We start from the raw sequence: 18,670 nt of genomic DNA, 5'->3' as shown, positions 1-18,670 counted from the left end.
ACTTTTCCACAAAGGCGTGCAAACAGACAACTTTGATCACAATTTCGTAGCAATTCTTGACTGTACCTTTACAGGATTTCGGAGTGTCGAAGCGGCGGAATGCGCAAATCGTATTTCACACATTTTTCTTCATAAAGTAACGGGATCGTTTTAAGGTTATAGGATTCAGATATCAACAGAGTATCATATACTTAAAGTAAGTACGTTGTGAGTAAGTTAGTGTTTCGTACATTTTTTTATGTCATTTTTGGGTCAACAATCAATCGCAATTGCAAGCATTATCATTTATCAAAGACTGATGTTATTTTAAAAAGAGCAGAACTGTAAAATATGATTTGCTCAATTTGTCAGAACTCTGACCTCTTCTTAAAGTTCATTTATCATGGAAGCGATAATTTTGTTTGATTTAAATAGGTGGTCGAAATCCCGTGGTATTGTTAAATTCTTACGAAATCTTTGAAAGTTCTGATATCGTGTGAAGCGGAATCAAGTCATAATTAGGTTTTCGAAATCTGTGGCATCCGACGATATCTTTTCAGTTTTTAATCCTGGGATACATGGATTTATCGTATTTAGTGTCTTCCCTCACATTGGTTTAAGTAATATTAAGAATTGATGTTTTTCCAAAAGGTCTTTACGTTATACTTTCCCTGTGAATATTTGAAATGATTCCGCAGCTATCCTGGTACCATTAAGCACTTAAGTATATAATTTCATACATTTCACATTAGTCATAATTTCTGACCATATAATGAGTAGGAGAATTAAGGTATTTATTTGGTGAAGAAGAAAAATGGAATTATAGTAATAACATTTGCGACTGTAAAGTATGTACGCCGTTCCGCTCATTGAGAACTGGACTTCCGTGGCATCCTCTTCGCAGTCGAGTATGGAGCACACATGTATTTAGAGCACATCCTGAAATAAATAAACATACAAAAGTGTACTGAGTCGGGCTGTTACGCGAGTATCGTATAATATTGCTTCCGCGTGTGAAATGAAGAATACCACACGAACGCTGTACATCTAATTAAATCCGACATGTAACGACCTTATCTGAGCACGCACACTCACTTTGCCTACCGACGGATTGCTTCTTGGCTCGAGATCGGCCGGAGCTCTTCTTCTCTCTGGCCCTGTTCGCAGCAGCAGCAGCAGCAGTCCAGGATAACCAACTTGGTATTCCGATATCTTATTCTCAGTGTTCCGTTCGTCGGTGATCCGGCCTCTGTTGCACCCTGGCTAACTCACTTTTACACCGACACTTTTCTGCCCGGCGATGTGAGAGTCTGCGAGAATAAATCTACTCTGTCTTGTAATTTATTTGATTATTGCAACATGGATTTAAAGTAGATTCAATGCAACTAATGTCTGCCCTTTTGACGTACATTTTTCCTTCACCTCTCACACGATCTCTCTCGTACCAACTATGATATACTCTGCATAAACTATGACTCTGTGATGATTCTAGGGAACTTTAATGCGAATCAACTTGGTCCAACTCGGTTCATGTTTTGTACTTGGTGCCGTTCTCCGCGATGCCACGATGTGTCATACGCACACTAATAATATCACGTTTGACATTTACACGTTCAGCAATCCGGATATGATACGATCGTCTTGTCAGTCATCGGCTCCTTTTATTGCGGCATATGACATGATCAGTGTTGAACTACTACTGTGCACCTCCCATTCTTCTTCATCAGGGTCATATCGTGTCCGCTCATATTGCAACTTTGAACTGGAAGCATTTTAGAAGGAGCTCGTGAAGTGCAACTGGCAGTTATTCGAATATCACCCCACTATTAGCAGTATGCTTGAATGTCTGCAGGATAACATCACAGCTGACTTGGGCCTGCATGGCTCCGATAATGTAGTGTGTTTTGGAAGACCAACAAACTCTCTTAAATCGCGTAGGAGTTGTTTCTTCTGCAGAGTACGAGGGATGAGCTCTATTCGGTCTATAAACGCTCTAAAATGCAAGTCGTACTGCAGTGGTACCGAGACGTCACAGATGATTTTCATACGCGTGTCTGGGAAGTACGCCTAAACTATTTTTCTGCTCAACTATTCGGAATACACCAGCTCTCTACGCTTTGATGGAACTGAGAAATTTAAGCATTATACGGGCCTTATCCAACACCTACAGTGATTTAAATGATTAAGCGAACTTACCAAGTGAAGTTCTATCTTAATTGTATGTATGGTCTCTTCCAAGGCGATCAACTATTTACTGTTCTTACATACGGTAACAAATAATTGGACCGTTTGTTGAACACGTTTTAATCATTATTGTGTTTTCACATGCCATTAGTACAATTTTGGTGTCACGTATCTTTATGAATTTAAGATCACTTTCGCAAAAGCGTTTTGATCTTCAGTGTACGAAGTAGTAGTAATTTATATATCTCATGTGCATATTCAGATAATAGATCGTGAAAAACGTTTAGCATCGTCTCTACTGTCATTTTCATGGTTATTTCAAAACTAGTATTTGAAATGACAGTAAATAAAGTTGAGGGATCAAACGTAGAGAAAATTGGTATTGATTTTCGAAAAGATATTTTCAATCACCGTCAATTGTATGTAGTCTGCTCTAGAATACGCTCGTAGTATTTGGTCGTGTAGAAAAAAATTTATTACGGTAATCAATGAAATGAAAATGAATTTGAAAATTATCTATCTATATATTTATAAAAAATTGTATTTATAAGAATGGAATTGTATTTATAAAAGTAGGCCAGGAAGTCATTTCCGAGGCACATGCTGCTCGTTGTTGCAAGCTGAAGTGGTCCGATTTTATTATGATCTATGATTTACTAATTGTATAAAGTGGAGTTCGAGAAACTCCGAGAGTACAACTAGTTATTATTGCTCTGGTCCGTTGGTAACAGTCCGATCGCGCTAGTTCTTCTAATTTATAGTTAGATGAACAAAAATTTCCAAAATTTCCATGAAATTTTTCACCGCATATTTAGAAATTTTAGACTTTGCCGTTTTTTAAAAACTGAAGGCCTTTAGCAGATTTTAACTTATTTGGTCCGTTTGATATCGATTTCGAAGGTGCAGATCTGACTTAACCTTTTCATGTCTAGCCAGTCTGTGAAAAATCGAGCCAATATCCAATATCATGCCTGGACTCGTCCTTCCCTAGAGACTCTTGTTCTTGTATCATGAATGTATCTTGAACTGTGATTTTAACGTTTCTATTTCAATATGAAAATCGGCGTACTTGATAAAGAATCAGAAAAAAAGTGATACGTAGATATGAATAATCGTCAATCACTATAGAATCCTGTTGCGAGGTTTATGACCTTGTAATAATAAAAGGTGAGGAGGTCGAGGAACCTGCATAAGTTTTGCCTATCCGAATACAATCTGATTGTGAGTGAACCAGCCAAAGACAAACGGGAATGTATTCTTGTATGGTTGAATCTCAAGCGACAGAGAATGAATGAAATAAATTATTGATCATATCTCTCTTCGTTTCTGTTGTAGGATGGAAACCTTTCAGGAGGCTGGTATCCAGATGCTCAGAGAATTTCGGGCTCTCCTTCAACACTCGCCTCTTCCTCTACCGGGAACTCGGCTTCTTCAGCTGCTAGCGCTTAATATGTTTGCCATCGAGACGACGCAGCTCAAGGGTGAGTATGTTGCAACAATATTTACGTCAGAAGGAATTATCGATGCTGTACAGAAAAAATACTGCTTTCGCAACAAAAATCATCGAATAGTAAATATTTTTACTTACTTTGCGGTATAATTTGCATAAAAAATGACAATCTTCACCTTTGCACATTGCGAGTTAAATTTCATACATTAGTGCTATTATTACTATAATCTTGAGGAAAGACTCGACTTAAGATTCTGAAAATGTTGAAATTTCAAACTTAACTGAAGCGATATTATCAAGCTGCTTTTCGTCCGTGATAAAGTCGTATGAAGAATTGTGTAGATAAATTCGACGATGATGGTCGCATAGGGCATTCGCTTGGAAATCATCAACAAAATCATACACAAGTTATTTCTAATATTGAAAGACAACTTGAAATCCATTATTTTTCGTGGTTCCTAAACGTTTAAAGTACTTTGACATCTCACCGATTTTCAAGCGATTTTCAGTATGAAAGTACAGCTTGAATTTCAGTGATGTTCAGTGATTTTTAACTATTTCTCCAGATGCATGCGGCTTCGTATCGATCAAATTTTTCTATGCCAAGCTAAAACTAATCGCCCAGCGGTTGGACTCATTAGTAGAATAATTTTTTCGATGATTATTTGACAAACAACTCTTCTTTCGTATAAAATACTTAAAAATTTTGCGGCCGTAAGTTTTAGAAGTTCAAATGCTTTCCTATTTATCATCCAGCTTATTTCAACAACTTTGCTTTCATATCCCTCAAAGTGAAGACATTATTGTTTAAGAAAGCAAAACCACACTAGGTGTATTTCTACGTCGCAATATTATTATAAACGAAAAAATCTGTGTAAATGATGTTCACTGATTTATTTCTTACTTTTACAAACTTTTCAACTTTGGTTCTAATATTCTTTCCGTCTGTTCATTCGCATTATGTGTCACGTTGCTGACGAGTAGCTTGCGAAATTTGCTGTTCAATTAGAGCCCAGGTTTCTGTATATTCCAATCCATGTCCTTCACCTGTTGCCAGGATGACTTCTGTAAATGCCGTATTTATGCTTCCTTGATGAACCCATGCGAGAAAGGCAATAGCATGCTTGCTTACACCTGTCAAACAAGATACCAAATTGATTGTGCTTCACACATATTTTAAGCCAAAACGTATTCCTTTGTAAATACCTGCTGCTGCCGCACACTTGTGATATTCTACAGTTTTCATTGACTCTCGGCCTTTGTCGGCCAGCAATGCTACCGCGTACGATTTGCCACGCACTTTGAACTCTGGATTGATTTTTGTTGTACAGTGCATGCCGGGCTAAGCGCCGTACTTGGAAGTACCTCATCGCTGCTTCCTTATTACTTTCTTGAACAGAACTAGATGCTCATTCATATCAACAAATCAATCATTTTTTATACTTTCTTGGGTATAAAAAAAGTATGTAGAAAATACAATTAATGAAGTAGACTGTGATATACATTTCTTTTGAGGTTATTATTCACTTTCGAAAATTGTACATAAAACCAATTTTCGGAATTTCAGTGAATCACGCATGTATGTGAAAGAGAAACTACGATTTACCCACCAAATCTGAAAAATTTTAACCAACATGATATACTATAATATATAAATAATATAAAACATTACTTACCTGCCAGCTGTCACTTCGTGTGTTTTGGCTGCGGTGGAATATTCGTTTTTACTGAAAAAGTTTCACTATCATACCTCCATCAATTTCTGGCACATTGTTTGAGGTTGCCTTTTGGAAACCAATGTCGGTTATAATTCCGTAAAAATACTACTTATTCGAAGAAAAATTACAGTATGATTTGGAACGCGTGTAAACAGCCCGAATACTATACCGCCAACGTGTCTCTATGACGAGCCATGCGGGAAAATCTAACTTTAGGGTAGAACTTTAAATGCGGCTAATCAGCTTCGAATTTTTTCCTGAACAGGGCTGTCTAGATTATTGCTAACATGCAGACGCCACTATCGAGTTCAAACGTTTACGTAAATTTCGAATGGGTCGTCCATCTTTATATGTCATTTTTATACTCATACTGTTTAGGACGCAGGTGGTAAACAATAACATTCAGGATCTCAGTGAAACTCACTGACAAAGATAGTTAACAAAGATTTTTTCAATTGTACACTATATTTATTTATTAACAATTCGGTTCTATGCTGAGTTATTCACATTTAATCGGCATAATTCATTTTATGTGTGTACGGAAAAATTTGATTAGCATGTTACGTACTGTCTTGCGACTTGACGCAGCTTACGCTACAGGACCAAGTGGAGAAATTGAGCATTATATTTATCACGCAAGTAGGCAAGTAATGGTGCCTACTTACCCCTCCCCCCGCCCCCAATTTGCGTTACGTCCCTATGGACAACTCCCTACATGAAAACATGACGAATTTTGAATCATAGTAATGGATCCACCACTACAAATTTTGGAAGTCTGACCTTGGATACGTTATCGGTCCCCCAAAAAACCTCTGTCTACTAATGTCTACCAAAATCCGAATATTTTTAGTTTTTTTTTCGCATCATATTGGATTTACTATTTTGGAGTTCGCAAGTCCGACCTGAGACTTATGATCATTCACCTAATAAACCTTCGAGCACCAATCTTCGTGAAATTCCTACGGTCTTTAGTTTTTTTCCAGTATATTAAATATGCCAAATCTAATCATTTCAAATCTGAGCTTAGATTCGTAATTAGCGACCCAAAAATCTTTACGATACTAATTTTCATTCAAATCCATTCATCCATTCTCAAGGTATTATTTTTATTTTTTGGAATTTTGTTATTTCAATAATTCCAAAAGTACTAAACCGATCAAAGCCAAAACCTAACCAGTTCCATGTTTGGAAGAGCCGTGTCGATTGAGACCAAAATTAGTGAAATCCAGTCACTCGTTCTCGCAATATCGTCCGACAAAAAATTGAGCACACTAATACATAAATATATTTATACATACAAACGCCTATCTGAAAACGGTTGATTCTCTAGATCTCGAGACGTCGAAATCTAGATAAAACTGAACTTTTCATTTTCAGGGTGCGTACAATGAAGTCCTTTTTCTCTGAAAACAGGTCCCGATAACAACAAGCCCAAGGTCACGAATTTCTAACTACACCCTTCTCGGACCTTCGTTTTCATAAAAAATTTGATTACAAAAAGCACGCTTCATGGTTTAAATTATATTTTGGGCAGTATTGCCAACCTTTTTGTAAGTCTTATACATACTATCAGTTCTAATCCTACGAAAGAAGGAAAGACGGAGAGGGTGATGAAGCGGGAGAGAGGGAGGGGGGGGGGAGAGGAAGAGTTTCGAAAAACCATAAGAAAATCGTGTCTGCAACACGATCCTAGCCTATCTGATTCAAAAATGAATCCGAGTTGGGAGTATAGTTACAGGTTATCTGCCAGATCACTGCATGATCTAAGAAAGTACGGAGACTCACAGAGAGGGTTTACGCCGCAGCTTCGTTAATTCATGGCCACGATCATTGAACACTATATTTTCATTGACTGATTGTTGCTTTAATCAGCAAAAAAAAAAAAATACTTCAAATTGATAGTCATTATTCATTAGACCGTGGATATAAGTAATTGGACGCCGTTATAAAGATTCGGGCTTGCAAACCGGAACTCCTTGTACACATAGGGACATGATTCCCATGTGGCTAATTTTTTGGCCCAGTCGATTCATTGGCGATGGCGTCAGCCAGCAGCGCCACCGTTGGCCGGCTGAAAGCCCATTTAAATTGTTAGGCGCCGGCTGGCAATGGCGCTGCGGGTTGATTTTGCATTACCAATGTAATCAACTTGGATCGAGATGCGGATCAATCGAGATTATAAGTATTAAGGACGTTAGAGTGTTTCTGGAGTTGTGGTAATTCCCGCCATCTTTTTCATCTTTTATTTCTTGCTCCTTCCACCACGATTGGTTCGTCCACATTCTGACTTCAGACTTACATGTAATAGAAACGATTTTTTGCTTTGATCAATACCCTCAAGCAATCCTGCATACAGATGGTGCTCTTAAATAGCAGTAAGACCCTTTTCTTAAGCATTTTGGTGCTTTAAAAGTATTGCGAATCCTGCAGTTGGTTATTGTTTGAAAAAGCTTGTGTCAACTGGTCTAAATATACCTATAGGGTATATTTGAACCTTGCCAATTATTAATTAAAGCGATTATTCATGACTTTTGAGCAATGGAAACGAATCAGCACTCCCAGAAGTGTAGCTTTCTTTTGGCTGCTTTAGTTAAATCATGTGTTTTTTCAATGGATATTTATTTGAATAATTTTTCCTGGTTTGATGAATTTTATACTGAAATTCAATTACTTGTTGGTAATGAAGTCTGGACTACACAGGAAGTGAGGTGACATTGAATTTCAGTTAAGATATGCTCACCAGATAGACCTAAGTAAACCTAGTCTATAAGCCTGAGAAATTATAGTGCGTAGATATGCGTTGTTAACAGCCGTTTCGTCTTCGAATAGATAATCGCAAGTTGTAACAATTTTTAATGTTCGAGATGGATAAAACCGTTGAAATGCTAACGCTTCAACCAGTTCTAAGATCTAGTTTGTTTCAAGAACAGAAGAGCTTCGCGTTCGTATATTTGATCCCGAAAATTCATGTCACATTACATTTTGTGTCGTAAACAAGAAACAAATGCAAATAGAGTTTATGATAGTAGCAACATTGTATGTCAAGAGTCTCGTTTTTTTTGGCGTGCATGCATGAGAAAAAAACGATCCGTAGCTCAGGTTTCGTACACCGCGATATATTCATGTAAACTTATTGCCATTGCTGGCTTTTATATCTAGATTGTAACTCAGAAAATAATTATCACATGATCTCTGGCACATAATAGTGGTGATCCTATGGTGAGAAAAAAATGAAAAATGACTAGCTGATTCATGGCAATGTGCCTCCAGCTGCGAGAGAGACCTTCATTTCTGCTCGCCAATATGTAAATTATTGTTCACACTCGTATAAATGCGCGCTTACATATGTAACCGTGTGTCTCGTATAACCTACGATACGTGTTGATATGTAAATCGCGTTTCTCGGCACGATGACATGTCACTTTACGTCGCATGAATGAACAGGTTTCGTATAACTGTATCCGAAACAGATGTGTTCTGTCTATAGGGCATCGCCTGGATGACTCGTTGCTAATATTTTTTATTGCTTTTTTATCTCTTCGCTTTTGTCTTATTCTTTTTTTTACCACCATTTTGACCTGCTCGCAGATTATCATACACACGGGATCCTTGGTGTCTACGGTAAACGGTTATAAATCAGACTTTTTGTTTTGTTTAAAACGATTTTGCACATCATTGATGAAAATGAAATAACTGACTCTACCATATTTCATTGAAAGTAACGAAATTTACGAAAAATTTATATTTCTCGTCTTGTCTCGACGGCATCACTAAAAAATTAAATGAACCTTATGATTTAGTCTGTAGCAGGTATTTGGGTACATGGACGAATTAGTGTTTTTTTCCTCATCGTGCAGGTATTCATTTACCATTCCTAAACCTGCTCGGTGGGAAATCGACTATAAGTTTTATTTCGAGATGTCCTCACGATACGCATTCATCGAATTTTTTCTTGTTTCTCACAGTTCTTAGATAAAGTGTAGATTGATGTGAGGTATGGAATTTGTTAGTTTAGCAAACACCATTCGTGCTGCGAAGCATAGAAGGAAAGGAAGATGCAAAGAAGACACACGCTATTTTTCCAACACCTGTGATTCAAGGTTTAATTGGAGAAGCAACAAAGGTGCTAACACAGCTCATACAATTGAGGTTAGGTAACTTATGCTTAATGACATAATGCGTAAAATTGAGTAATTTGAAATCGTGGATCCGTTAAAGAAGGCTCTGGTGTGTCGAGCAATGCGGTTGTGCACAGTCGCCAACGCCGTTCTACCGCGTGGTTTCGAAATGTGGTACTTTACGCACGCTCAACAGGCTTCGGAATCGAAGTTTCCAAGCAAGGGTTAGAAATATTAATTCCTGCCGATCTGCCAAACAAGGCGTGGTGGCATAGTGGGATTGTTACACCGCTCTCCTTCACATCTTTGGCCCTCGCAATCGATTAATGCTTATCAAGATTGAACCATCACTTTTTTTCTAATCTTCGTGATTTTCAAATGTTTCTGCCGTTCATCCCATCCGACATCACTGTTCAAACTGTAATTACCCGTAACTACCATGATATTCGATGGATTTAAATTTTTCAAGTACTGACTTACTCGGGAGATCTCAAAGACCGTTTCGAATGATTTAAAAAATTGCAAAATATTTTTGACGGAACTCTGGTGAGTTGCAGATGAGTTATAGGGAAAGTAAAAGCTGCGTTTTTCAATGCACACCGGCCGATAACTCTGATTCCAAATTTTGCAAAACAACGAGCGCAGAAAACTCTCATCGTTCCAATGCTGTTTTACGCAAAGCACTAGCACTTTTTTCCATTTCTTTAATGAACTTCAAACCCATTTGACCCGATTTATAGGGACGATACTATTTGAGACATTCACTGTCATCTGACGTTAAATGGTAAATGTTACGTATCGTTATACCTTTGGCAACCTACAACGGATGGTACCTTGTAATATACAAGTCGAGATGCCGATGAAAATTCTGACACCAAGTAACAATCTGCGGAGTAAGAAAATGCTGTTACTTTTTGAATCTAATCAGCCTTTGACTTGCAAGGACGGTACGCCCCAAGTTCTTGCGGTTTTTAAATAGCTCGGCTACATCTCCGACGATGACGGAGAAGATCTTTGGAATGTGATACGTAGATGACTCTTGCGAGCTTGTGCACATCATTAAGTTACACCATACAAAATGAAAATTGACACACGGCACTGATGAAAGTTTTTTTCACCCGTGAACTACCGATATGATTTTAAAATACTACAAACAAACTTGTTGAATTTCTTCAACCTGTTTCAGTTGACACTATTCTAGTTGGTTTCATGTAGGAGGTACAGTTGTATTCCATTTACCCATTGACATAGAGAATGGACTGCGAGAGCAGGCCAAAAATATGTCCGCCGAATAGGAAGAGATAGATAGTAGTACGGACCTATTCGTGTCCTTGTTTAAGCTATGTCGATGAGATATTCGGTCAATAGCAGTCTTAGAAAGAAACAGCGATTGCCACTAACAACAGTCTATCTCAGTTGAACAGTGGCGGCCATATTCTGTAAATTGCTTAGGTAGGGAACACGCGGTCCATTCTCTATGTCGATGTATTCACCCTATCTGAAACAACTTCCTACTTCGATGAAGGTTAGGGAGATGTGGTAGATTTCTCATCTCATTTGCGGTTGCTAATTGATTCAAGTTCGATATAAATGTCCAATTATTCATTTCAATTATTGATGCGAGTTTGCTGCATCTGCTGACGGAGGTGTCGAGAAGTTCTTGGCCATCGATCGCAGCCTATCCCGATTAAGATCAATACCATACACTTTTTCTAATCACAATCAAATCCATTGAAATTATTGATACACGCCACTGACCTGCCTTTAGTATATCAGACTTGCAGTAGTGTGACGCAGCTACCTGCGAAAGTAATGTAGAATTCACAAAGGATCGAATTTTTCGACTACTTTACAATTACCATTATAATAAAGCCGTTGCGATTCAACTAAACGTAAATAATCATGTTTAAATTTATTAGATTTGATGCTATCACAGTTTCGAGCACTTTAATTTTCGACATTCCAAGCTAATCTCTGTTTGCAGAGTCCGCGACAGCTGCTCAAGTCTCTGCTTAAGCACTTGAGTCAGATGGATTTGTGACAGACGCCATGCATGGTCCCATGTTCAATACCCTACCAAAACTTAGATGTAACTTCAGTTTTCTATTTACCAACACGCCGTAGTTCGCATCGTAAATTTTCGCAGAGTCCATTCGGTGTCTAATCGTTGGTGTATTCACATTTATAACTAGGTATACTACCGTGCAAACCTGATTTTTTTTTAAAGTGTTGATTGAATGCTACTGTGAGCCTCTTACATTAGTATTGCTGTAGTCCTTACAAGATCCCACGTTATTTTCAGTTTTACAGTCTAGCTCTGACGATTATTCTCGTATAGGGTCTTTTACGCAGTCCATTCAGATGAGAGGCTGACATTTGGCATATTCTGTGGATTTTTGGAAGTGAGTTGCGTTTTGTTGGTATTGAAAATTTAGCCGCCTTCAGCAAAAATATCCATTTTTTGTAGGAGAAGGTAGCGCAGCGCCACCATGTAGGGCAAAACCAGCCACTTAAATTGGTTAATTGGCATTTCCGCATCCAGTTAAAAAAAATTTATTCTGGGTGGCCGGTCTTGGTCCCCACAAGCCGACACTATCCCACCTTCCCCTGTATGATGAATGGAACCTACGTGGCTATTCATTTTGGAAACTAGAAAATTCAGTTGCGGTACATTCTGAATATGAATTGGTCAAAAGTATACGCCTGCATGAGTATGTATATGGACTTGAACCTAGAATCCAGCGATTGGTGAGTAGGTATACTAAAAAATAGAATTCATCAGAATTCTTGTCGACTCGATTTGGGGAGTACCCAGAATCCACGATATCCACAACAAGGCATTATAAATCTTCGAGAAACCGGATAACCGAGCCCCGTAGTCACCGTCGCAGTATTTAGTGGCGTAAAGCTTTGGGACAGAGTTCATAGGTCATTGAACGTCCGTATACAGAGGTCACGTCGTCTGTGCAGAACGGGGTTTGCAGGCCTCGAGCTGTCGCTGCCGTTAGTGGAGAAATCCATATTTTAAATATGCTACGGCAAGCATTCTATCCTGCGACATTCAGGGGCTGTATTATCGGTAATTTATATCAACGAGAGTAGCGGCCAGCGCAGCACGTCTTTTCCAAAAGGGGACATGATCATTTAGGTGCTGCTTCTGACTCCGTGATTGGGAGGGAAATATATTTTATCTCTATTGAGTTCTGTGCCAAAATCGACACTAAATCCTCGCTATTTTCGGGTATGCAAAAAAAAAAAACATTATTATTCACTTTACCACAAGCTTTTTCAAAGGCAAATTCTGATGGGATGGCAGGTTTACAAACCCTATTTCCGATTCGTATGTCCCGATTCAAGAAGATAATGTTGTTTTACGCAAAAAGAATCATTTCAATCATCACGGACAATCACCGAAACGAATTGGTCATAACAGTTATCGGGCCACTCAATTTTTTTTCCAAAAAACCTCTTATTGGAAAATTGCATCTCTCTGCGAAAAAAAAGTAACAAACTATTTACAAGATGCACATCGGAGACAGAAAACGTTAGCGTGAAGATGGTTTTTGTAGATTTGGTCCATATCCATTTTTTTCAGAGTTATGCTAATTTGCAACGAAATGTATCAACTTTGTAAAATTAACATTGAGTTCAGAGTACTGTATAGAGCAGAGTGATTTTTCTCATCGATGTTCTAGATAGTCGTTTGAAATTGAGGTGTCCTTTTTAATATAGTCTTTTTAAATTTATCGTAGGTTTTATTATCATTCGACCGTTGACCAAAAAGTGTCCCGAAAACATGAATCAATTATAACAGGACAAAAAAATTTCGAAGGGTTTCTAAAAATAGGTTTCGAATTTTGAATTCTCATCTTCTCAGGTATGTACTTAAACATCGAATCCACTCACTTTCGCAAGACTGGCTTTATCGCAAAGAAAACTCTTTCATGAACTGAAATTTGAAGTTCAACTTAACGTAATAATAGTGACCCGGGTAGCCTGTGGTAAGATCTTAAAATTAGAGTGTCCCTCTCTAAACTCTAGTTTTGAATTGAATTTACGATTATTTTTCACCGAGATAATAACTTTTGAATACGGACGCGCGATTCCAATGTTACTTCTGCCATATGCGTTACCCAAGGTATATCCAATGGAGATTGCACGGTAGGATTTATAGCACGTGCACGCGCGTGGTTGGTCGTGTGGATGAGTGTGAGTGGTCGGGTGTGTGAGTGTTGGACGTACGTGTGAGTTCACATGTGATCATATCTTGTACACAGGTCACGCAACTTCGCTCGATTCCGTTCCAAACACTTTTTGGTATACCTATTGTTTAATAGCTCAAAATTAAAAAAAAAAAAACATCAAAAATCCTAGTACAAATTTGATAAAAGTGTTTTAAAGAGGATAATTAACAATTTCAAAATGATGATCTCAGAAACCAGTTAAAAAATCGCTCTCTTCCGTACAGTACGCTTAACTCAAAATTAATTTTGTAAATTTGACACATGTCGCTCCTAAGTGACATAACTTTAAAGAAAAGTGATGTAAATCTGCAGAAAGCATTTTGGAGCTAATGTCTCAAGATCCAAACCAAGCACATCCCGCCAAGCACATCCAATATGATGATGTCAATTATCAAGGAAATTCCGGATCGATCATGACGCTAATGCAAGAATAATGTATTTATTCGGAAATGTCTTCACTCATTTAGTTAGATCTAGAAATGTATAATGTGAATTGAAGTTTTAATTTGATGAATGTTTTGTTATGACATTTTATCGTGCCGCACGTCATATCATATTTGGTACCACATGTGAACATAGTCATCAGAGCAGTTGAGCTAGCTGTTGCTCACGGTTACTCTGTATACCACAACCATTGGATAGGGACCCTATTTGTTGTGTTATACAAGTATATTTTATAAGTTCTGAAAGTGGCAAAACGATTAAATCCTCCGAATTGTTGCAAAAACATAACAATGTACCAATGGAATACTCCGATATCGAAGATGCTGAATTTTATGGCTGTAAAAGTGAACCATATACAACTAAATTAAACTATGAAGTGTTCGCGATAAACCTTCTGGAAGTCAGAATGACGACAATGAGATTATAAACGAAAATAATATTCAGGAGTTCTCAGAAAGTGAATTTAAAAACATTTTGAACTTACGTAAAAGAAGTCGTGCTCGAGTGCTTTCAAGTTCTGAAAATCAAAACGAAAGTCATGAATCAATAAATATAGAAACATCCTATCATTATTTATTTTTTCAAGACCAGTCATTTTAACTGCTTTTGGTAGAGATAGCTTTGTCTCAGCTGTCAGTTGCCCTAGATAATTAAAAAAAATCTCGACCAAAGGATCTTAGCTGGCGCTGATACCTAAGTATTCGTAACGGCTCCGTGATTCTTGATGAAAAAGCAATATGTTTGTAGTTTGAAAAGTGCACTTCAGTCAGTCAAAAATCGTCAAATTTTTGCATTTAAATCTCGTAAGCCACCGTAAAAACTTTGATTTATCCAGTACTTCAGCAGTGATTACTCATTCAAACGATCTGCCTTTCGTGGTATAACGCCTTCTTGAGACTGCCTGCACTCAGCTAAATTCTGCAATGCAGCCTAGCGAGTTTTGTTTCACTAAACAGTTATATATGTTCGGTAATGATTGTCTTTGTCGGTGTGCTAATTAATTCCAAATTTGACTTATGGGAAAGATGAAAGACAAATAAGAGTTATAAGTGAAGAAAAAAAAGAAACATCACTAATAAAAACGTCCGGGCCAATTAGTGTCGCGAACCGTTAACCCGATACAACTGTGGGATCTGCAGAAGTCATTTGTCGACTGGAAAATTTCACATCTTGATAGTCCAACTCCTTTCAATTTATTGAAATCTGTACTGTATTTTTTGGTAGTTACATTCGTGGATAAGCGAATGTGATTTAAAGATGTCGTGTGTTTCGTTACTCAGTTTTTCCTATTTTTTTTTACGTAGAACACGATGAATGTTGACAAAATTGTTAGGTGATCCAGAAATTGAAATGGCTAGTCAAAACTTACTCCGAAGAACCGAACGTATGTATCTGTGAAGTTAATTAGCGGTTTGTAATAATGCCTGACAAATAATTTCTAAATCAGCAATTTCAAATTTTTTCTAACATTGTTACTGTCGTTACCTCCAATTTATCATCAATCATGGGAATTGTTATTAGTCTTCTTTTCTCCACGTGGATTTATACGGACTTATCATAGTGATTCTCGCCATTAACTCGAACCGTTCGCATCAATTTGAGCATGATATATATATATAAGATCGTGCGAACGTGCAGAAACAGTGGTAGTTAATCGGTGTTTACCGCCACCTGATATGGAATGGTTGTAAATGGAACAGAGCAAAGATCCGCGAATCGAGATAAGTGCGATTCCGTGTTTCTCCTAGCATTTATCTTGCTACAGTAATCGGATACCCATTAAGTCCTCGAGACCAGAAGTCGAGGATTGCACAAGTGGCGTCCTTGAGCGACGTGACCCTTAACGGTGGCACAGAATCCATGCGAATAATTTAATTTTTTTTTGCTTCGGAGGCAATCGGTGGTTTTGCGTGTCTACCATGTACGCATTTTATGGGCGCAGTCCTGTTCGCTTGATTGATAATTCGACATGCCCCTCAAAGGTTTGGGATAGAGGAGTTTGATTTTGACGAATGGTTCATTTGCGATTGTTAAAGGTAATTTGCGTAAATTAAACGTGAATCTTTTGGAGAAACGTGGTGCAACGTATACTCCAGGTTTGGCACCGCTACGCGTACCGGAGGTGGTAAACCGGTAGATATTTGGAGGATGTGAGTTCAATGACATCAAGGAAACGAAAAAAAAAAATTACGAAGTAAAAAAACCGAGTGGCAATACACCTAGAAAGAATGGTACGAAGATTACTGCCTCTGGACTTTAAGCATTTTAAACAGCAAATTATACACGTAGTCGAAATTTTACGTAACAAAATTATTGTGGTAAGAAATGAACATAATATGCGTGTATGTACATTCGTATTTCTTCTGACAAGAAATGATCAATTTCAGACTTCACGCCTTGTTTTATCGCCGAGTTGAGTAAAATGAGGTGCTTTTCCACCCTCTGGTGGAAGTGCAATAACCTTGGCAAATTTTGGAGTTCGAATTTGAACCCGAAAACTCCGTTTTCCGAAAGAAAATAAGTGATTCTGTGACAAAAATACCAATGGGAATCCGACTTGTGCCATATAAACAGTAATTCTTAACTTGCGCGCACTGCGCTTGTAATATATTATATATTCGCATTTCCCCGCGTATGGCGTTCTACCCTACTACTACTCAGCCGATTTCACGCGCTGGGCCGTTTTCAGTCATGTTTGAAAGTATTCTTTACCTACTTCGTAGCATTGTAATGCAAAATGAGAATATATGTTTTGGACTACTATACTTCTACTTTAGAAATCTGTTCGGAAAATTGAAATTGGACCACTTTGGACGCATTCAGGCACGCTAGAAGATAGTGCATTGAAAAATTCGAATTGTAATTATGCGAAAACTCACTATCCAATAGTGGATGGGTTATGCACACATTAAGTACATACCTATCGAATTTATTTGATTTTGGAGTATAGCTGCTTCACAACCACAGATAATTAAAATAGAAATTGAAATTAATGGTGAAGATATGCAAAGAACAACATAAAAAATAATGCAGAGAAGGAGGGGGAGTCGGAAAGAGAGATAAAGGAAGGAGTAGAGAGTCAGAAGATGTAGTATTTGGTAAGATGAGAACTTCGGATGAGAGATGCGATATGAAGAATTTGATTGGCAGAAAACTAAGAAAAGCGACAGCAAAAAAACTTGATGCTTAATCGTACGGAGCATAGTGTATGTAGTACGCACTAATCGACTAGACGATGGGACCATTGAGTCGTGGCTGATCGTTGACTCGTTCCTCGCTCGTTCACCGGAGGTTTAATCTCCCCCGAGGATAATAATAGCTTGCAGTATGCAAAAATAATCAATACATGGCAGGTTCATCGTCGATGCGTTTAGTAGCCCTGGGTTACAATTACGACACATGCATGTATCTTTGTTTAACGTGATATCCAAGTACCAATCTCTTCCGTAGGCAGGTATGTGTTTAATGTAGATTACCTGAGCATAAATTACGCAATTGCAACACCACCGTGATGCGGTTAAGCAATATTATTCAACACTTAGGACTACCGTCTGGCCGTATGAAGGTCTGGTCGTGTGTATTTCTTCTTCGCACAAAATTTGTCCAGTTATGTCTGGAGTAGTATACATTACGTTTTGCTAGAAAATGTCATAGTTATTTATTGATTGAAAAATATTATCGGCAAGATAAAAAAAAAAAAATTGCAGTGACTTAGGTAACAAAAGAGACCAGAAACAGAGTGTGATAACCTTTACTCTGTCAGATGGGGTCTTTCGTGCTCGTGTGATTTCTTGTTTTGTGTATATTTTGTAAGTTAGAAGTCACGTGGCTTTCTCCCAAATCAATAATTAATTGAACAAATCATTGGATCTTCAACTAGACGCTTCAAAGAACATACATGAATTTTATTCAGAATTTTTTGAGTGCTTAAAATAGCCAAAATAAGGGTAGAAATCGAAAGACCCCATCTGACAGCCAACGTACGAGAATACTAAAAACCATGTGACAGGGTAAAGACGAAAAAGTATCGTCGGTTGGAATTGGATTCGCGGTTCTTCTCGTTTCAGCAAATAGGCCAGGGAAGAAATGAATCATTTTACATTTTATAACGTAATTTGCGGCTTAGTATGATTTGTTAAAGGGGTGTATTCTGAACTGATTTCCAGATTTGAGGGGTTCCTTCGCTTGTCAGTAGCGCCACTATCGCGAGAAACGCGTTTAATTCGATATCTCGAGAACACTTCAATTTACACAAAAAACTCTAGAAACCTTTTCTCTTCTAAATTAAATTTCCCAACTTTTTTTCCACAATAAATATTTTCCCAGTTATTTCGTTCGAAATGCACAAACTTCCCTTACTTTCGTCTTTCTTTCACCTTTATCTCCCTAACCGTTCACTTCTATTGAATTTTACCTATTATCAAACTTATATAGATCATTTGATTATCTACATCTTTTGAGGAAAACTTTTTTCTCTACTAAAAATATTTTTGTAGTTATTGCTTAGTTTATCAATCGAACTCCGCGCCAAGA

General features: G+C 37.8%; 1 protein-coding gene across 5 annotated transcripts in view; it reads left to right on the top strand.

Moving 5' to 3' along the window:
- The window catches only part of LOC124410190 (telomerase-binding protein EST1A-like), a 224,985-nt gene that overhangs the window by 61,454 nt on the left and 144,861 nt on the right, over positions 1 to 18,670 (top strand). For all 5 annotated transcript variants that reach the window (XR_006929578.1, XM_046888363.1, XM_046888364.1 and 2 more), the window contains one exon: positions 3,499 to 3,644. Coding sequence is in view for 4 of the 5 variants with exons in the window: in XM_046888363.1 (XP_046744319.1) it covers positions 3,499 to 3,644 (146 nt within the window). In the remaining variant the exon portion in view is untranslated. The remainder of the gene's footprint in view (positions 1 to 3,498; positions 3,645 to 18,670) is intronic.

Source organism: Diprion similis, chromosome 9, assembly GCF_021155765.1.
Source record: "Diprion similis isolate iyDipSimi1 chromosome 9, iyDipSimi1.1, whole genome shotgun sequence".
Taxonomy (NCBI): Eukaryota; Metazoa; Arthropoda; class Insecta; order Hymenoptera; family Diprionidae; genus Diprion; species Diprion similis.
The sequence above is the reverse complement of the archived record's forward strand: the minus strand, read 5'-3'. Positions and strand labels throughout refer to the sequence as shown.